At 42.5% G+C, this 18,681-nt stretch overlaps 1 protein-coding gene across 2 annotated transcripts in view; it reads right to left on the reverse strand.

The window, feature by feature from the left end:
• The window catches only part of CHD6 (chromodomain helicase DNA binding protein 6), a 212,201-nt gene that overhangs the window by 145,407 nt on the left and 48,113 nt on the right, over positions 1-18,681 (reverse strand). For both annotated transcript variants that reach the window (XM_073792997.1, XM_019943878.3), the window contains one exon: positions 1,836-1,892. In XM_073792997.1, coding sequence (XP_073649098.1) covers positions 1,836-1,868 — 33 coding nt within the window. In that variant the 5' untranslated portion in view covers positions 1,869-1,892. The remainder of the gene's footprint in view (positions 1-1,835; positions 1,893-18,681) is intronic.

An 18,681-nucleotide genomic window follows, 5' to 3' on the forward strand; every position in this document is an offset into this window, starting at 1 on the left:
GAGAATGGTGTGATTTGTCTGATCTTCTATCCAGACCACTCAAACTATCTCCATGTCAGCAATAAGGCTGTGGTGCTTTCTTATTTGCGTGTTCACTGGAACGGCACTTTTAATTTCCTTCAAGGATTCTTCCTTTGCATCCGCAACTTGGCTAAACTGTTTAGCACAAGAGGCCTCGCTTGCGGCCTCTCTGCTTTCCATGTGCCTTTTTCACTAAACTTAATCACCTTTAGCTTTTGATCGAAAGTGAGAGCCGAGCAACTGGTCCTTTCACTTGAACACCTAGAGGCCACTGTAGGGTTATTAAGTGGCCTAACTTCCATATTGTTGTGTCTCAAGGAATGGTTGTTTCCTGGGCTCAGAAACCGGAGGAGGAGGTGAAAGATGGAGGAACAGCCAGTCAGTTGGTGGAGCAGTCACAGACATTTACCAGTGAAGTTCACCCCAAAACAATTACAATAGTAACACCAAAGATCACGGATCACAGATCACCACAGCAAATATAATAATAATGAAAAGTTCCAAAATACTGAGAGAATTACCAAAATGTGACACCGAGACACGAAGTGAGCAAATGCTGTTGGAAAAATGGTGCTGATAGCCCTACTCAAGGCAGAGCTGCCACAAGCCTTCAATTTGTAAACAATGTAATAATACCTGCACAGTAAAACGAGGCACGCCTGTAGTCTCCTTTTTGACGGACATTTAAGTTCGTTTCCATTTTCGCTATAATAAACAAAGTCGCAATGAAACCTACACACCCATCTGAGTAAATCCATAGGGTAAAATCCTGGCAGATGGAACTGCACTCTCTACAGTGTTTGTGTACTAACTTTTGACTCTACAGAGCCAGGACAGGAGGAAACCAGCGTGTAGATAGTGTTTAGGCACTGCTCTTCTTATTAAAATTAGCAGCAGGTGACTCAATTCTTTCCCCAAACAGGCCATTTTGTTTTGGTTTCACAAGGACCTATCCACTGGGAACAGAACAGAGGGTAGTCCTTGTAACCATATCCCTAGGTCACCCTGTATCCGACTACTCAGTGCTCTACAAGCAGAGAGGAAAGTGGCTGGTCCCACCCAACCTCTCTGCATAGGGTCCCAGCTGAAGGGCAGGGATTCAGATCTCCCCAGTTACCAGGTTGTCATTCAATTCTGTAAAAGGAAAACCAGCCCATCAGAGACAGCCTGTTTCTAAGAGACAGAGGCAGGTCCCCTCATCTCACCTCCCTGAGCCACACTGGTTTAGGTCTCTGGGATCCTCTGAAAACGTAATCACCTGGAACACATAAATACCAACTAAGGAAAAAGATTTTAGTAGGATGCGTCACAAGGGCCAAATGTTTTTATCAACTCCCCTCCAGGAAACCAAATGCCAAACAGTTAATGTTCACTATTTTCTGCAGGGACAAACTTCCAATTAGTTCACTATTTTCTGCAGGAGAAAACTTCAGCACATCATGATAAATAAGAATTCTGTAAGTGAATGCTTTTAGTTTAACCAAACATCGAAAATAATAAATATGTAAACTATAAAGAAGCGATCACTTCTCCCTTGATAAAAACTTGGTAAGCTATTTCTCTTTCGCATAGCTAATTCTGAATAATATTCTGATCTACAATCTTCATTACATTTATTCCTATATAGAGCTGACCTGTGCATAGTAAAAATCTATATATTAAGTCATTCAGAACAGAGCTCTCAGTTACCACGTGGAGAATGGGAAACAGGCAGCAGAGGCTAGGAGATAAGCCCAAACTGCCAGCATCTCCTCTTGTAAAAAAGCACCAGTGTATGCTGGATGCATTCCCTTAGAAGATATGTGACCACTTACCTGCTTCTCTTTCTTCTGTATTTTCATTATCATCTATTAAAGGCAATTATTTTATTTCTGTAAAACATAAAAAAGGCAAAGATTATGCTAAAATCCAAAATGAAACATTTTAGATTATCTCAAGATTAAGCTGCGACACGTGAGGAAAACACAGAATAGAGGATTACTTCTCCAGAACACTTACAATTAGTGGTCTTCTAGCCCAGCACCCCCCAGAGGCCTACATATAGGCCAAAACCTACCTTCTCCCATCCTGAACCCTAGTTTTTTGCTCCAGATGGAGTGGAGTCAAAAAGATACTGTCTTTGTAGATAAAATAAGTTATAAAAGATGCTGGCATATTAAATTAAGAAGGAAATTAAAAGAGGAGCCAAAAATAATGACATGACTATATTGAGGGGGGTGGAGAGGGGGTAGAACTAAAGCAAAGACCTCATTTCTTTTGGAAGAAAATCAGTAAGTAGTATCTACAATTGGAAATCAAGAAATAGAAATATACACAATATGGGCCTCCCTCATGGTGCAGTGGTTAAAAATCTGCCTGGCAATGCAGGGGACACGGGTTTGAGCCCTGGTTGGGGAAGATCCCACATGCAGCAGAGCAACTAAGCCCGTGCACCACAACTACTGAGCCCGCGCTCTAGAGTCCGCGAGCCACAACTGCTGAGCCCATGTGCCACAACTACTGAAGCCCGCATGCCTAGAGCCAGTGCTCCGCAACAAGAGAAGCCACCGCAGTGAGAAGCCCCCGCAGAAGCCCCCGCTCGCAGCAACTAGAGAAAGCCCGCGTGCAGCAATGAAGACCCAACGCAGCCAAAAATAAATAAATAAATAAAAAGAAATATACACAATAAAATAGAGCTAAAAGAGTTAAAAGTCGTTGTCTTAAAGGAGAGAGGAGCTGGTGTGAGACAGGACAGGGCACCCTTGCATTTCATCATCAGCTCTCCTACATTACTTGATGTTTTAAACCATGTGCACTTTAAATTGACAAAATAAGTTCCATTCCAATATTTCACATGATCTTTTTTTAAAAAAATAAATTTACTTCTTTTATTTTTGGCTGTGCTGGGTCTTCGTTGCTGCGCATGGGCTTTCTTTAGTTGCAGCAAGTGGGGGGATACTCTTTGTTGAGGTGCGCGTGCTTCTCATTGCAGTGGCTTCTCTTGTTGCGGAGAATGGGCTCTAGGCACGCAGGCTCAGTAGTTGTGGCTCGTGGGCTCCAGAGTGCATGCTCAGTAGCTGTGGTGCACAGGGTTAGCTGCTCCGCAGCATGTGGGATCTTCCTGGACCAGGGCTCGAACCCGTGTCCCCTGCACTGGCAGGCGGATTCTCAACCACTGTACTACCAGGGAAGCCCTCATATGATCTTTTTAAGTGATTTTACTGTACCCAGGACTTAAGCCCCATCCCCACTCCAACTGTAATGCCCATGATGACACCTGAACTTTTTCTCATAAATGACTTTTCAGCACCATAGCAACAAGAGCCCAGCAAGTGGCTTGAGAGGTCACTGAAGTGCACTAAGGGCATCCCAGGGAACAGAAAGAACGCTATTTTAGGAAACCCAGAACTTGGGGCTGCCTGAATCACTCACTCTCACCTTCCCCACAGACAAACAATGGAAGGATCATAGTATCCCGGCTTCTGGTTCTAGTCTGGATGTAGACACCACCTCATATTTATTGTTTACTTTGACTTCCTGGACATCCCAGAGAGCTAGGAAAACATCCCAGAGGCACACAATTATCCTTATGTTATAATTATTTCTCATATCCAAATGAATGTGATGTGCAGGCATCAAGGAGAACTTTAAAGGGAGACAGTCCCACCTTCTAAGTGGGCTCATGGTGTGTATGACGCAACTGAGAAAAATGAAGGATTTCCATCATCCCTGGGGCCACAATTACAGTTTACCAGTTTAAAGTCTGGTAACTTTAGGGGTTTTTTTCCTCCAAGAGTCAGAAGCATTTTCTATTAAAAGGACCATAAAATGCTACCAGGATATTGCTGCTTGCAAAGAGCATAGCATCCAAGGAGGTAACAAGCTGCAAAGTGGGCGCAGGCGGGGCCCAGACCAAGGGGGAAGGAGAGGAGGGCAGAGAACGACTGGCCAAATCAAGAAAAGGGGAAGTCAGCAAACAGTGCTTCTAAGGATCAGTGTGAGGACTAGCATGTGATCGAGCAATTACCTCAAGAAAACCAGAGATTCCTGAGAAATGGCAAGGGGAGGGCTCTGAATCAGGGCAGTTCAAAGAATTTTACCACCTAAACTCCATTACAGTGGAGTCGGCACTAGGTAAACTATGTTAGTACAAGTTTATCTTCTTTATCTCTCAATGTCAAATTATCAGACCCCAGAAAACCAACACTCTCAACTATCACAAACTGCCACAAACTCTGAAACGAAGAAAGAAGTTTGGAAAATAAATTCTGGCGAATAAAAAGGGATATTATAAATAACCAGACACATACACTCAAATAAAATTCTACCCGACAAAATGAAATCAATCATTTACAAAACACAGAAAAAGTCCAGTGCCAATAAAAATTACTTTTTAATTTATAAAAGAAATCAAGTATAATGCAATAGAGACACCAAAAAACACAATTTCTGATCAAGTACCACAAACTAGCATGCAAATAAGACAGGGCCCCGACACTGCCAGGAACGCGGGGGAACACTGTGGACCCTGGTCCTTGCGATGGCACCTTTCATTGTTTCAGGCTTTCTGAAAGCACTCAGGCAACGTGCCACTAGATCTATGAACTGCCACAGTCCATTGATCTGCCAGTTCCGCTTTCAGGGATCCATCCCAAGGAAATAAGCCAGCAGGAAATAAAGCTGAGAGGAAGCTCAGCGGTGAGGTAGGGCACAACGTGAAAACGCCTGTCACGGCAGAGCTCGGGCACTGCAGAGGGCCATGGAGGTCACACGGGCCCACCATTCCCTGGGCCCGTGTCATCACAGGGCCTGGGAAGATCAGAGACGGCACATGAGCACAAGCTGGAAAGACTGGGAAGAGGCTGACGCAAGTGTGGCTTGAATGTGGTTACTCAGCAGAGACAAGGGTTGGAGGAAAAGAGCTGGGTGAAAGATTCTAAACCAAATCTTACTGCCCCTCCACCATCTGTTCACATGCAAGATACTGCCACCTGCACCCTCAGGGATATTCACGCTGCACAGATAACCCCCACCCCATTCTCTGAGAGAGACAGTGTGTGTGAAATCCAAGTGCATCCCAGTGATGATGCTGTAAGAATAACTGCTCTAGTTCACTGGAAGCAGTCTTTGGCCAACCTCACATTGTTACTGTGAAACCATCTCTAGCACCTGGACGGACAGCTACACACCAGCTCACAGCCACTCCACAAGATAACAGATACAAACAACATCAATAGGGTCTTCCCTGGTGGCGCAGTGGCTAAGACTCTGAGCTCCCAATGCAGAAGGCCTGGGTTCAACCCCTGGTCAGGGAACTAGATGCCACGTGCATGCTGCAAACTAAGGAGCCTGAGAGCCGCAACTAATGAGCATGCCAGCCACAACTAATGAATGCACGTGTGTAACTAAGGAGCAGGCAAGCCACAACTAAGGGGCCCACCTGCCGCAACAAAGACCCAGCGCAACCAAATAAATAAATTAAATTAAATATTTTTTAAAAAATCAATAGGTGTTCAATAAACATTTTGTTGACTTTTATTTCTCCAAATAGCACCTAGTAGTTTACAATGCACTCTTTCTTCCGTTACCTCTACTTTTTTTTTTTTTTTTACCTCTTTGATGACACACGTTTGAAAAATACAAAACCACCTAGTCTTTTCGTGAAGCTAAATGTTATGTAGCAGGAATGGAGGACCAGATATACCCTAAAGCAGGTACTTCTGCACACCACTGGACATGGAGCCTCTGCTACTGTGCTGCCATCACCCAAAAGTTGTGATTAGAGAGATCTTTTGGGCTCGATAAAGTAAAAATTAAAACAGTAATTTCAGAGTCCCACAACTTAATTAGAAGCATAATACAAATATATTCTGAAACTCCTAACTGTGTGGACAAACCAGGAAATTTGTTAAGAGGAAAAAGTGTATGTAAAAAAGAAAAGTGTGTAATTTCTGAATTACATGAAAACTGGGAGGACTCCTCACTGCCTTTCAATGCTTATGTAGAAAGTAGCATTTAATTACCTTCACAAGAAGGTTAGCTGCTAATAATATAAAAAGCAAACAATATAAAAATTCCCATTCCTTCTTACACTCACCTACCTCACGATGCTTCAATTAAGAAAAATGGGTGCCAGGTTTCAATAATAATATTTTGAAATTTATTACTTTTTCTCTTTCCAGTTCAAAAATTCTGCCCCAGTGCCTGCGCCATTTCCAAGTTCCTCAGTGCTGTGTTATGGACACTTAAAAAATAATAAAACATCAGGTACACACCATTTTACCATTCATTTACGGAAATTATTTAAATTTACTCTATCTGGAGAATTCTGCCACCTGGGGTCTATTTCATTACAAGAGTGTGTGTTTACGGAAACGGACAAGTGCACACACAGCAGACCCTGCCGTGGTCCTTATATCCACAGGGACAGCAGAAGACACAGCTGACGGCAGGAGGGATGGGGACCTTCGCTGTTAACAGGCCACCAAATCCCTTCCACGCTATCAGGCACTTTGGGACAGAGAGTAAGTGGGAAGCTACTTCAAAAATCAGATCTACCTCCAATTTTCCACAATGACCATGTACTTTTATCATCGATTCATGGCCCCCTTAGGGCAGCAGGCACAAATGAGGCAATTCCACAGTGCTGGCGGCGGGTGTGGGGATGTGAGAAGGGAGCAGGCACAGGACATGCGGAATAACAACCCACCTGAGAAAAGCGAATCAAGAAGGCAGCGAGGAGCTCCTAGGGGCCACCTCTTACCGAGACTCGGGACAGACATCCTGGACCACAAAGAGGGTCCGATGGACGGGGTATCCCTCAACTTCTCACTTCCCACCTCCCCACCCAACCTGCACAAACTAGACAGATTTATCTCCGTCCTTTGCTAGGCCAGAAGCAGCCCACGGGAGGGTAACAGCGAGGGTCAGAAGTGCCAAAAAGCAGAGGAGATCCAGGCTCTAAGAACGATGAGCCAGAGCCGGTAAAACCTCTTCCAGACTTTGTTTCCTCACCTATAAAAAAGGGTGACAACACCCACACCTCAGAGAGCATCAGAACGTAAAGGGCTCAGAATCCAGTGTCTGTCGCACGGTGCACGTGAGCTGTCTGGCAGCCTCTAGTGTCGCCTGTCCTGTGGGCTTCCTGCCAGGGACAGGAGAGAAGGTGGCCCCCTCTCCTGAGGACAACTACCCTTCCATCAGTACTGGGGGGTCCATCCTCTCCCACTTCTCAGCCACCTCAGCCTCTGGATCACTTTGCAGTCAGTCTCTCCTCGTTTCGTTTAGGCTGCCCCTCAGCCTTCACCCAACCCCTGAAGTCTTCCCCAGCCACGCTACTCCCCCCACCCCCGCCCGCACTCTCTTATCTTCTCAGCCCAGTTTAGCTGAAGAATCCTGGCACTTGTTGCTACCTGACATTATATTATGTCTAGCTGACTATAAATTTATTACCTGTGAGACGCACACACACAAGTGTAAGCTTTGTTTTGTTCGTGCTGTACTTCCTGAGTCTGGACCAGCACTGGGCTCATAACAGGTGCTCCATAAACATCTGTTCCATGAAGAATCACTTCCTTAAATCGTCACTAAGCCTCTCTCTTTCTACAGCTCTTCTCTCAACAAAGAAACAGGCTCAACTCTATCTCAGAACAGTAACTATACCAACAAATCCCACACCTGCATTTTCACTTCCTCCCATATTACTTCCCTAAAGCTGTTCTTAGCAATGACTCCCTAGCTGCCAAATCCAAGGCTTTAGCCTGACTTCCTTGCAGTACTTTAAACTATGGACCATTTCCTCCTTTTAAAATTCTCGTCTCACTGGTTTCTTGGAAGCCATTCTCTCCTGCCCTGCCTCTGACTGCAGGCCTCCAAAGCTCAGCTTCCTCCATAGGCTCCTCCTATTATAAGGCCTAACCCTTAAATGTCAGTGCCCCCAGGGCTAAACACGCTTAATACCACAAGGGCTCCCTGAGTTCTCCACTCAACTCCCAGACTTCAACTCTACACCAGGACCACTGCACATTTCCAAATCCAAGTCCTCCTTCTGACCTCCAGGTAGGCATGTCCAGCCCAGAGTTCAGTCATCCTTAACTACTTCCCTTTCCCTTAACTCCTTCCTAATTCCTGAATCCCGTGGTTCCTCCCCAGTCCACCTCTTTAGTTTATTACCACTTTTTTGGCAGGGGGATTTTTTTTTTTACCAGCTCTAGCCTCCTAAGTGTCTCTACTCTAAGTACCTTCTACCCTCATGCCATTACCCTCATTGGACCAAGAGTATGTTTTCCTAAAGTATAAACAAAATCAGATCATATCTCTGCAGTGTCTTCAAAAAGGAAAACAAATTCCTCATGGCACAGAGCCCTGCATAAGCGATCTAGCCTCTATTCCGAGTCTGCTGCTCTGATGTTACCTTCCACCATTCACCCAACTGTACTGAATACTTGAGGTTCAAGCTATGCCTCACCAGGGAAATCCTTCCACTGTCCTTCCACTCCTGTCTCTTATCCTTCGAAACTCAACTCTGGTGTCATGTTCTCCGGGATGTCTTACCCGACTTACCTAAACCCTGAAAGCAACTCGTGAGAAGCACCAAGCCATAGCAGCTATATCACCATGTCATCTTTTCCCTGTCTGTGCATGCCATTGGCTAAGGGCCTAAGCACCCTCTGGGGAAGGGACTCTGTCCTGCAGCAGCAGGCTCAGTGCCTGACATTTGGACTCATAAATGACTATCTGTGGAATGAGTGAGTGAATAAATGGGAAAGCTATGTTTACAGAAAAGGCTTTGAGCTCCTACTTTCTTCATCATAATTGGTGGCCTCTTTTTTCCTTTCCTGTTTATTCTGTTCTTTTAGTCCAATTTCTCAGCATTCATCATTCATACCTTTTCAAAGTAAAAATGTACTTAGCTTAAGAATTCAAAAATGTAAAGCTTAAAGCAAAAAATATTCCCCTGACTCTACTCCCCGCCATTCCTGACTCACTCTTCCCAGAGGTAGATCTGTAGCTATTCTTTCTACTGCTTTCCAAAATATTTCTAAACAACAGTGATATACCGCATTAACAAAACGAAGGATAAAAATCATAGGATAATCTCAATAGATGCAAAGAAAGCTTTTGACAAGATTCAACATCCACTCATGATAAAACTCTCAACAAAGTGGGCACAGAAGGAACATACCTCAACATAATAGAGGTCATATATGACAAACCCACAGCTAATATCATACTCAACAGTGAAAAGCTAAAAGCATTTCCTCTTAGATGAGGAACAAGACAAGGATGCCCACTCTCGCCACTTTTATTCAATATAGTATTGGAAGTCCTAGCCATAGCAATCAGACTAGAAAAAGAAATAAAAGGCATCCAAATTGGAAAGGAGCTTCCCTGATGGCAAAGTGGTTAAGAGTACACCTGCCAATGCAGGGGACACATTGGTTCAAGCCGTGGTCCGGGAAGATCCCACATGCCGCGCAGCAATTAAGCCCGCGAGTTACAACTACTGAGCCCACACGCCACAACTACTGAAGTCCGCGCGCCTAGAGCCCGTGCTCCGCAACAACAGAAGCCACAGCAATAAGAAGCCCGCACACCACAACAAAGAGTAGCCCTCACTGGCTACAACTAGAGAAAGCCCGAGCACAGCAACAAAGCCCCAACTCAGCCAAAAATAAATAAATTTATTAAAAAACAAAAAAAAGAACATATGACCCAAGCTAGCCCAACGTGAGCCTTGCCTGGACCTTCAGTAGAACTTTTAAAAAACAAACTGGAAAGTAAAACTATCACTATTTGCAGATGACATGATACTACATATAGAAAACCCTGCAGATTCCAACAAAAACCCATTAGAACTAGTAAATGAATTCAGTGAAGTTGCAGGATATAAAATTAATAATAGAAATCTATAGCATTCCTATCCACTAATAATGATCTATCAGAAAGAGAAATTAAGAAAACACAATCACATCAAAAAGAGTAAAATAGGGCTTCCCTGGTGGCGCAGTGGTTGAGAGTGCGCCTGCCGATGCAGGGGACACGGGTTCGTGCCCCGGTCCGGGAAGATCCCACATGCCGCGGAGCGGCTGGGCCCGTGAGCCATGGCCGCTGAGCCTGCGCGTCCGGAGCCTGTGCTCCGCAATGGGAGAGGTCACAACAGTGAGAGGCCCGCATACCGAAAAAAAAAAAAAAAGAGTAAAATACCTAGGAATAAATTGAACAAAGAAGCTGAAAGACCTGTACTCTGAGGCTATAAGACATTGATGAAACAAATTGAAAACAACACAAATAAATGGAAAGATATACTGTGCTCACAGGTTGGAAGAATCATACTGTTAAAATGACCATACTACCCAAAGCAATCTACAGATTCAATGCAATCCCTATCAAAACCAATGGCATTTTTCACAGAACTAGAACAAATAATCCTAAAATTTGTATGGGACCACAGAAGACCACAAATATCCAAAGCTATCTTGAGAAAGAAGAAGAAAGCTGAAGGTATCACACTCCCTGATTTTGAAGCATACTCCTGAAACTAACAAAATATGTCCATCAACTATACTTCAGAATAAATAAACAAAATTTCTAAAAAACACGCTAATAGTGCTAGTATATTGTTTTTTCCAATTTTAAACATTATTCTATCAGCTTCTCCCTATAAAACAGGAGTTGGCAAATGTTTTTATAAAAGGTCAGGTAATTAATATTTTAGGCTTTGCAGGCCACATGGTCTCTGTTGCAACTAATCAATTTTGCCACTGTAGCATGAAAACAGCCACAGACAATATGCTAACATATGGGTTGGTCTGTGTTCCAAAGAAACTACAAAACAGGTAGCCCCCTGCTATGGAAGATGAAGCATACCTTCCCAATATAGTTATTATTACCATTATTATTAAATCAATATTCAATTCACAGCTAAGACATGAACTATATACTATGCTAAAATTTTCTTTTTTGTGTAATTTTTTCCCTAAAGATAGTAAGTACCTTTAAATTTAAAAATTTAGAAATTTGCTTTGTTTTCTATGAATCACTAACTTATCTAAAAATGCTTCTCCAAAGCCTTAAAATTAAAATTCCTCTCAATCTAAGTTCATTTTTTCCCCCTTGGATCATTATATCTGGAGTGTTACAACTCTCTTCAATCTGTTTCAAAGGCACATTTCCTAGGACTTCTCATCACCATCCTCCTGGGGGATTCATTCCCTTTGTCCCTCTCGAGTGAACTCCCAAGTTTCTTTCTTCTCTCTGAGGGTTTACTCTCTCATTCTGGTGAATCACAATGTCCACTAACTGACTAGGAAATATATGAACGAGAGGTAAGTTTCTGAGACCTTCATGCCTCACTAGGTTTATAGTCCACCTTGATGGCTTGGTGGGTAGCAAATCACAGGTTGGAGACAGATATCACCTCAGAATTTTGAGAGCATTTCACCACTGTCCTGTTCCTTCCACCACATGTTAAGGAATCTGAACCACTGTGATCCCTAATCCCTTATCTGTAACCTCTCTTCCTCCATAGAAAGCTTTAGCCCCAGGGAACATCTTTTCACAATGATGTACTGTGGGGCTGTTTTAATCCATGAGTTTGGGCACCTGGTGAATTCTTTCACAAACTAGAAACACCTGTCTCAGTTCTGAGAAATCCTCTTGTATTATTTCCTCATAATTTCCTCCCTAATTGTTTTCTTGTAATGGAACTTCTATTATTGTATATGAAAGACAGACCTTCGGGGCTGTACCTCTAATTTTCACATTAAAAAATGTTTTTAAATCTTGTGTTCTGCTTTCTGGGGAGGTTTCCTCAACTTTATCTTCCAACCCTTCTTCTTCTTTTTTTTTTTTTACGGCTAACATGTTAACCATTCAATAATTCGTTTTTTGGGACTCTGATGTTTTACTCTTGTAGTCTCCTAAGGCAGTGCCAAGTAACCAACAATAGAAGAGCGTTCAAACGACAGGCGGTGGCTCTTTCCTTTCAAAGACGACGCTGTGATCTAGTAGAAACACTTCTACTCAACCAAAACAGTCCAACTGGCATGAGAAAACGCCTCTGTAACAATTTTAAGGATTTTTCTATGTTTTCAAGGCTCTGAATGAGTTTTATATTTCTATCAAAGGTGGCACAGCAACAAAAAATGAGGATTTTGGTTCAGATACATGAATTTTTTGATGCCTGAAAGTTTTTTTGGAATGTAGAGAATTTTTAGATTAGATCTATTTCTCTGAAAAGTTATCTTTTGTGTATAATTTAGGCTAGAGCTAATCTGTATAGGGTGAGCTATGATGCTCTCTGCAACAGGCTAGAGATAACACACCACCTTAATTTCATGACTACAAGTCAAAAGCATTCACATCTCTCAAGATGAAGAGGGCCATGAGAACAAAGACATCTATTTTGAATACTACTATATATCTAATTCGTAGGACAGTATTTTGTGAATGAATAAATATATTAATATTACACATGGATTTATCAATGGTGGGTCAAAAGAGAAGGATCATACTGGTATATATACCAGGTTTAGTCTAAAAACCCTTCTCTCCAAAAATGTAGGTGCCTAATTCGAAATACCTGCCGACATAACTAGGGAGAAGACACCAGTACCATCGCGACTTCCAAACTGATGCAGTGCTTTGTTTTGCCAGCTTGAAAGTACAATTACCGCCTCAAACATTAACTTAAGATGCTTCGCTCCTCAAAAGAACAGTGTTTTAAACATTCAAAGTGTTACACTAAAAGCTTTGTTACCCTGTATATGGGTAATGCAAGCCAAAAAGCAAATCAAGAGTAGTGACTTTAATCCCTGTCTATGAGAGAAGGCATAATTAGCAGTAAGAGCAATAACCTTCTAGAAAACTCTTGTTACTGGATGAAGAGTATTAGAAATGTCCATTTTAAGAGGCTTCCTATTGGTCAACTGCAAAATAACAGGACTTTAAACTCATTGCTACTGACTTCAACCAATGTCTAGCACTGCCATAATTCCTCACAATAATCTGTTTTACCTAGATGGTGTAAAGGTGTAAACGAAGGAAGCTCTCTAGAATCGACTAGAAACATTTCAATAGTGCTGCATTCACAGAATCAGAACTGAATGGGACCTTTGGGATCACACAGCCAAACACTTTGGTCTTAATGATGAATGAGACACATCTGCATAATACCAAAGGAAAAAAATCAACTCCAAACCCCAGTTCATCTCTTCAATCAGAGAAATCATTTCAACTCCTAATCTGGTGATGAAAATCAACTTGCTCGATAAGAATCACTATTAACAGCAGTAGTAGAAGCAAATGGCCAGGCATTATCAGAGCTTATCAAATAACACATTGTAAAGTAAAACCTGACTGCACTTTTTTTCTGTCATTAGACCCTACACCATAATGTCAACTGACCCAGATCAGGAATGATCCCATCTGTGAACACAGGACTGAAGAAACCGATCTTCTGACAGCCAAGTCCACTCAAAGTTCAGAGCCCTGAAAATCCAAGCTATAACCTTATGTAGGAAGACAGAGGGTTTTACAAATGACACTCATATTCAGTCTCAAGAGACCTCACCAGTAATGCAACATCTTTTTGAATCGTTACACTTTAATGCTTTTTGTAGAGGAAGAGTAATACCTGTAGGCTTGAGTGAAGATATCTAGGTTCTGAACATAAGGGTAGTATGATTTGTACAATTTATTCAATATCTCTGGGTCTTAGTTTCTCATTTACAGAATAGGGACAAAAACTATCTTTTGGGAGAGGAGATGGATGAGTTCTACTTTGGACAGGCTAAGTTTGAAGGAACAGTAAAGGCTGAAGCAAAGTGAAGGGGTGGGGAACTTAAAAGCTCAGGAAATGCAATCCTTTTATCTTAAGAATGATGAAACTAAGGATCAGAGCAGTCTGATTGCCCAAAGGCTCACAGCTACGCAAAAAGTACAAGAATCAGGGCTTCCCTGGTGGTGCAGTGATTGACAGTCCGCCTGCCAATGCAGGGGACACGGGTTCGTGCCCCGTTCCGGGAACATCCCACATGCCGCGGAGCGGCTGGGCCCGTGAGCCATGGCCGCTGAGCCTGCGCGTCCGGAGCCGCAATGGGAGAGGCCACAACAGTGAGAGGCCCCGCGTACCGCAAAAAAAAAAAAAAAAAAAAAAAAGTACAAGAATCAGATTTCCTGGGTTCCAATTCAGCCCTCTTAGCACTATATCAAGCTGCCTTGTAGGCAAATGAAAACGGCGGGAGAGGTCAGGGCTGGAGATGTTCTATTTGGGGCACGTGGAGACTGGGCAGAGATTAGAAAGATATTGTACAGACTAATTACTACAGTCTAGGGGAAGGGAGGAAGGGAAGGTGGGAGGGAGGGAGGGAGGAAAGAAAAAAAGCAGGCCGTAGCAGAGGATGGTTTCGATCCATCCTTGGGGTGAAGAGGAAGCAATTAAAAGTCTGATAAAACTATCATTCAAGAAGACCTTTTAAGCACATTTTAGACAAGGATGGACCCTTCAGATAATATTACATACAAGTGAAAAAAAAATATTTCATACAAATAATTCATACGATAAACACAGATAAAAATCTTTAGGGATATAACTGCCAAGTAATTCTGTTTAAGTTCTTTATCTACTTTCATAAAGCCTGCCATTTGAATCCTGAATTGATAAAATTGTTTTAGAGCAATTTACAGTAAGGGAAAAACTCTATCTGACGGCTAGCCAATACAGCAGGAAACGAAGTAAACACACTAACAAAATCATAACACAGACAACACAGCAGAGTTTTTACTTTGGGGTAAATAATAGAAGAAAAATCACATATTTATGGTCATTCGGGCGCAGTACTCTTTATTCTACAGGATACAGGAGAGCCAGCCCAAGTGCAAACCAATCTACAGTCTGAAAACATCTTATCAAATAAATTTGTGGAATTCCTAGTACTACAAAGATGGGCTTTTCCCCTACTTCTACAACTCTGCTGTGTTAAGAGTAAAATAAAAACCCAGGATTTTTCCAAAGTGGGTTTTTTTCTATTGTTCAAAAATGAGACAAATAATGGATTCTGAACCTGACACAAATTCCCTACTATCCAGTTTTAAGGTGCAGTCCTGAAACTGAACTTCCACATCTTACGTTAAATCACCTGCTGCACTCTGATGGATTCCACGGTCGTTTGTCTCCTAAAAGCTGTACAACCCTGGCACCTCCTGCTCTTTCCTTAGCGTCTATGAATTTTTCTTTAACAGAATCTGTGAAGGATTTTTTTTAAGCTCTGGATTTTTAAAAGATTAAGTAGCTCTTAATCCTCTCCCACCCTCAACTCCCCCCTTCCCTGAAATCTAAAAGGAAGAGAGCACTGTGATAAACACAGAACCAGGCTGTGGGTGGGTATGTAAAACAAAACTCTGCATGATGTGACGGACTAGGGAAAAAGCTCCCTTGCGAAAGCAAGCACAGACAAGCACTGGCTGAATGGTGAGGCGGGTGGCTGGCAACCAGAATCTCCTGCCAACAAAATGCCCTGGTTCTCCAAATCTGCTTGTGCTACGCTAAGAGCAGAAACTGCAGGCAATAAGAAGAATACTCAAGAGGCCACCTGAGGCAAATTTAAGCCAGCTGACTAAAGTCTGCTAATACCATGTATGTTATGTGTGGTCCATCTAATCTGCCTAAATATTGGTATAGATGTATAATGTAGTCACCTATTTTAAATTAATGTATTAGCAAACAACGTATTGTTAAAACTACTGACTTCTAACACCTAAATAATCACTTAACTAGAAGTAAAACTCAGCACGTTTTCAGATTGGTATGTGGTACTATTTAAGGAGGACTGGTCTGGGAGATGACAGAATTCACGTCCAGAATGAGCAAGAGAACCACAGAGAAGGGCCAGTTAGTTTACTTGGTAAATAGTACTAATTCCCAGATCAAAAGACAATCATTTTGAAATATAAACTCAACTTCGGCAAGCGGGGGCTACTCTTCGTTGCAGTACGCAGGCTTCTCATTGTGGTGGCTTCTCTTGCTTCAGAGAATGGGCTCTAGGCGTGTGGGCTTCAGTAGTTGTGGCCCACAGGCTCAGTAGTTGTGGCCCACAGGCTTAGTTGCTCTGCAGCATGTAGGATCTTCCCGGACCAAGGATCGAACCCGTGTCCCCTGCATTGGCAGGCGGCTTCTTAACTACTGCGCCACCAGAGAAGTCCCTAAATTTAACTTCTTAATACCCATAATCTCCCACTCATATTACACTATATTTATATTACCTGTTCCAATGCTCCCTTCCATCATCAGCACAAGCATTGAGAACCAGATGTAGTGATGTGATTTAAAATTGTTCTAGATACAGATGAGCAGTTGTGGAGGACAGCAAATTTCCAACCTGCCACTCTGGAGTACACGTGCAGAATGAGATTCATACCTTCCATCACAGGCACCTTTTCCTTAAGATACTAAATTTGCTAATGAAGCTCTTTATTGGTAGCATAGTACAAGCTCAGGTTAGTAATAAAATGAAATAAATAAAAGTCAGGAAACTCTCTCATTAGCCTGGATATGAAATCCAAGTAACAGTTCTTGAAGCCTCAAGAGAATCCTAAAGGAGTTGGTGACAAAGCTGCATGTCACAGACAAGTAGAATAAAAGCAGCCCTCACACAGAGGAATACAAAACAGTAACTCCCCAGAGGGCCAAGGGACTGCATCAGTCCCTGATGCCTAGGACAGCGCCTAAGATATAGTCAATACCCATATATTTGCTTGGCGAGTACATGGATTGAATTTATAAATAAAGGCTCACTGGCTAGTTTCACCACTCACTATTTTCTTCCCTCTACTCTCAAAAGACTTAAGGGCTAAAAAATATAAGGGAACAATTTTTGCAAGGGAATCACTCCAGGTTTTCAGCCTGCTGTGTTATATGTTTGTAGTAACTCTCAGCCTGGACAAAGCCTCTCTAGATATAAGAGTGCCACCAGCGATTCAAAGCACAAAAACAACCATAGCCTATATATGTGAAGATACCAAGCTCTGTACACAAAAGTAGGTAATTCCAAGTCTATTACTGTTATTCACTTTAATTTGATTTAGCAACGATTGGGCTTTACACAGCTGACTCTAAAATTCACCCTTAATTCTATCCACAGTGTAATGTCAGAGTTTCTTAGCAACCTTCGCTTTCTGGAAATTTGACTCCTATCCAGATTCCATATCCATCTTGTGGATCCAAGTTCAACTCCTAACTTGGTGAATTTTGCGATTCTGCACCCAGAGTTATCTACTCCTGAACAAACCACAGTACTGACCTGCTTCTGCTTGCAGCTTTTAAAAGCCACACATTGAGACTCTCCTATCACCACAAATTCCTGAATCAAACATCTATGGTTCTCATTCCCATTAACGCTTACATGGGAGTTACCACTGTGGGCCCCCAAATTTCTTAGCCAGGCAAAAGGGGATCTGGTGATTTAACTGCTTCAAGAAGAAGGGTATATGGTGACAAAGATAAAAGCAAAGATAATGCTTACAGAGGAGAGCAGTGATATTTTATTTAAACTAAGAACAAAGAGATATCTGAAAAGCCATAGAAAGAAAAACTTAGAAGTTCCTGTTTGAATATTTGGTAAGAAGAATGTCAACAACGTAAGAAGTGTATGTTGCTCTATAGAAGACCTCAGCATTAATTATTTGATCCCAAATGGAAAAAAAAAAAAAGGTAGTCTGGCAAATAATATATATATATATTTTTAATTTATCTTTTTTATTTTTGGCTGCGTGGGGTCTACGTTGCTGCGTGTGGGCTTTCTCTAGCTGTGGTGAATGGGGGCTACTCTTCATTGCAGCGCGTGGGCTTAGTAGTCGTGGCTCACAGGCTCTAGAGTGCAGGCTCAGTAGTTGTGGCGCACGGGCTTAGCTGCTCTGTGGCATGTGGGATCTTCCCGGAAAAGGGCTCAAACCCGTGTCACCTGCATTGGCAGGCGGATTCCTAACCACTGCGCCACCAGGGAAGCCCTAATATTTTTGCTGAATGAATCAGATACCTGTTTTTTGACATTAAGTTGAACAGCCCTCAAACAGGTTTTAAAAAATAAAAATAAGGTTGAGGGACTTCCCTGGTGGTCCAGTGGTTAAGAATCCACCTTCCAATGCAGGGGACGTGGGTACGATCCCTGGCCAGAGAACTAAGATCCCACATGCCGCGGGGCAACTAAGCCCGCGTGCCGCAACTACTGAGCCTGTGCGCCACAATTAGAGAGCCTGTGTGCCGCAACTACAGAGCCTGCGTGCTCTGGAGCCAATGCGCCGCAACGAGAGATCCTGCATGCTGCAACGAAAGATCGTGCATGCCACAGCTAAGACCCAACGCAGCCAAAAATAAAAATAAATAAATAATTAAAAAAAATAAAGTTGAGATACCCTGGATTATTTTGTATTTTCCCTGTTCTAGCCTGGATCTGGATCTTGTTTTTAAGTTTATACTTTTGGAATCAGACCATACCACACTTTTACTTTTATTGAAGTATAATATGCATTAAAATAAGTATAGCTCTTCACATACTGAACACCTGTGTAACCAGCATCCACATCCAGAAATAGGACACTCTTAGCAATACAAAAGCCCCATCCATGCTCCTTTTTGGTCACTACTACTTTTCTCCAAGGGTAACCACCAGCCTGACTTCAAAC

Source organism: Tursiops truncatus, chromosome 15 (genome assembly GCF_011762595.2).
Source record: "Tursiops truncatus isolate mTurTru1 chromosome 15, mTurTru1.mat.Y, whole genome shotgun sequence".
In the NCBI taxonomy this organism is placed as follows: domain Eukaryota; kingdom Metazoa; phylum Chordata; class Mammalia; order Artiodactyla; family Delphinidae; genus Tursiops; species Tursiops truncatus.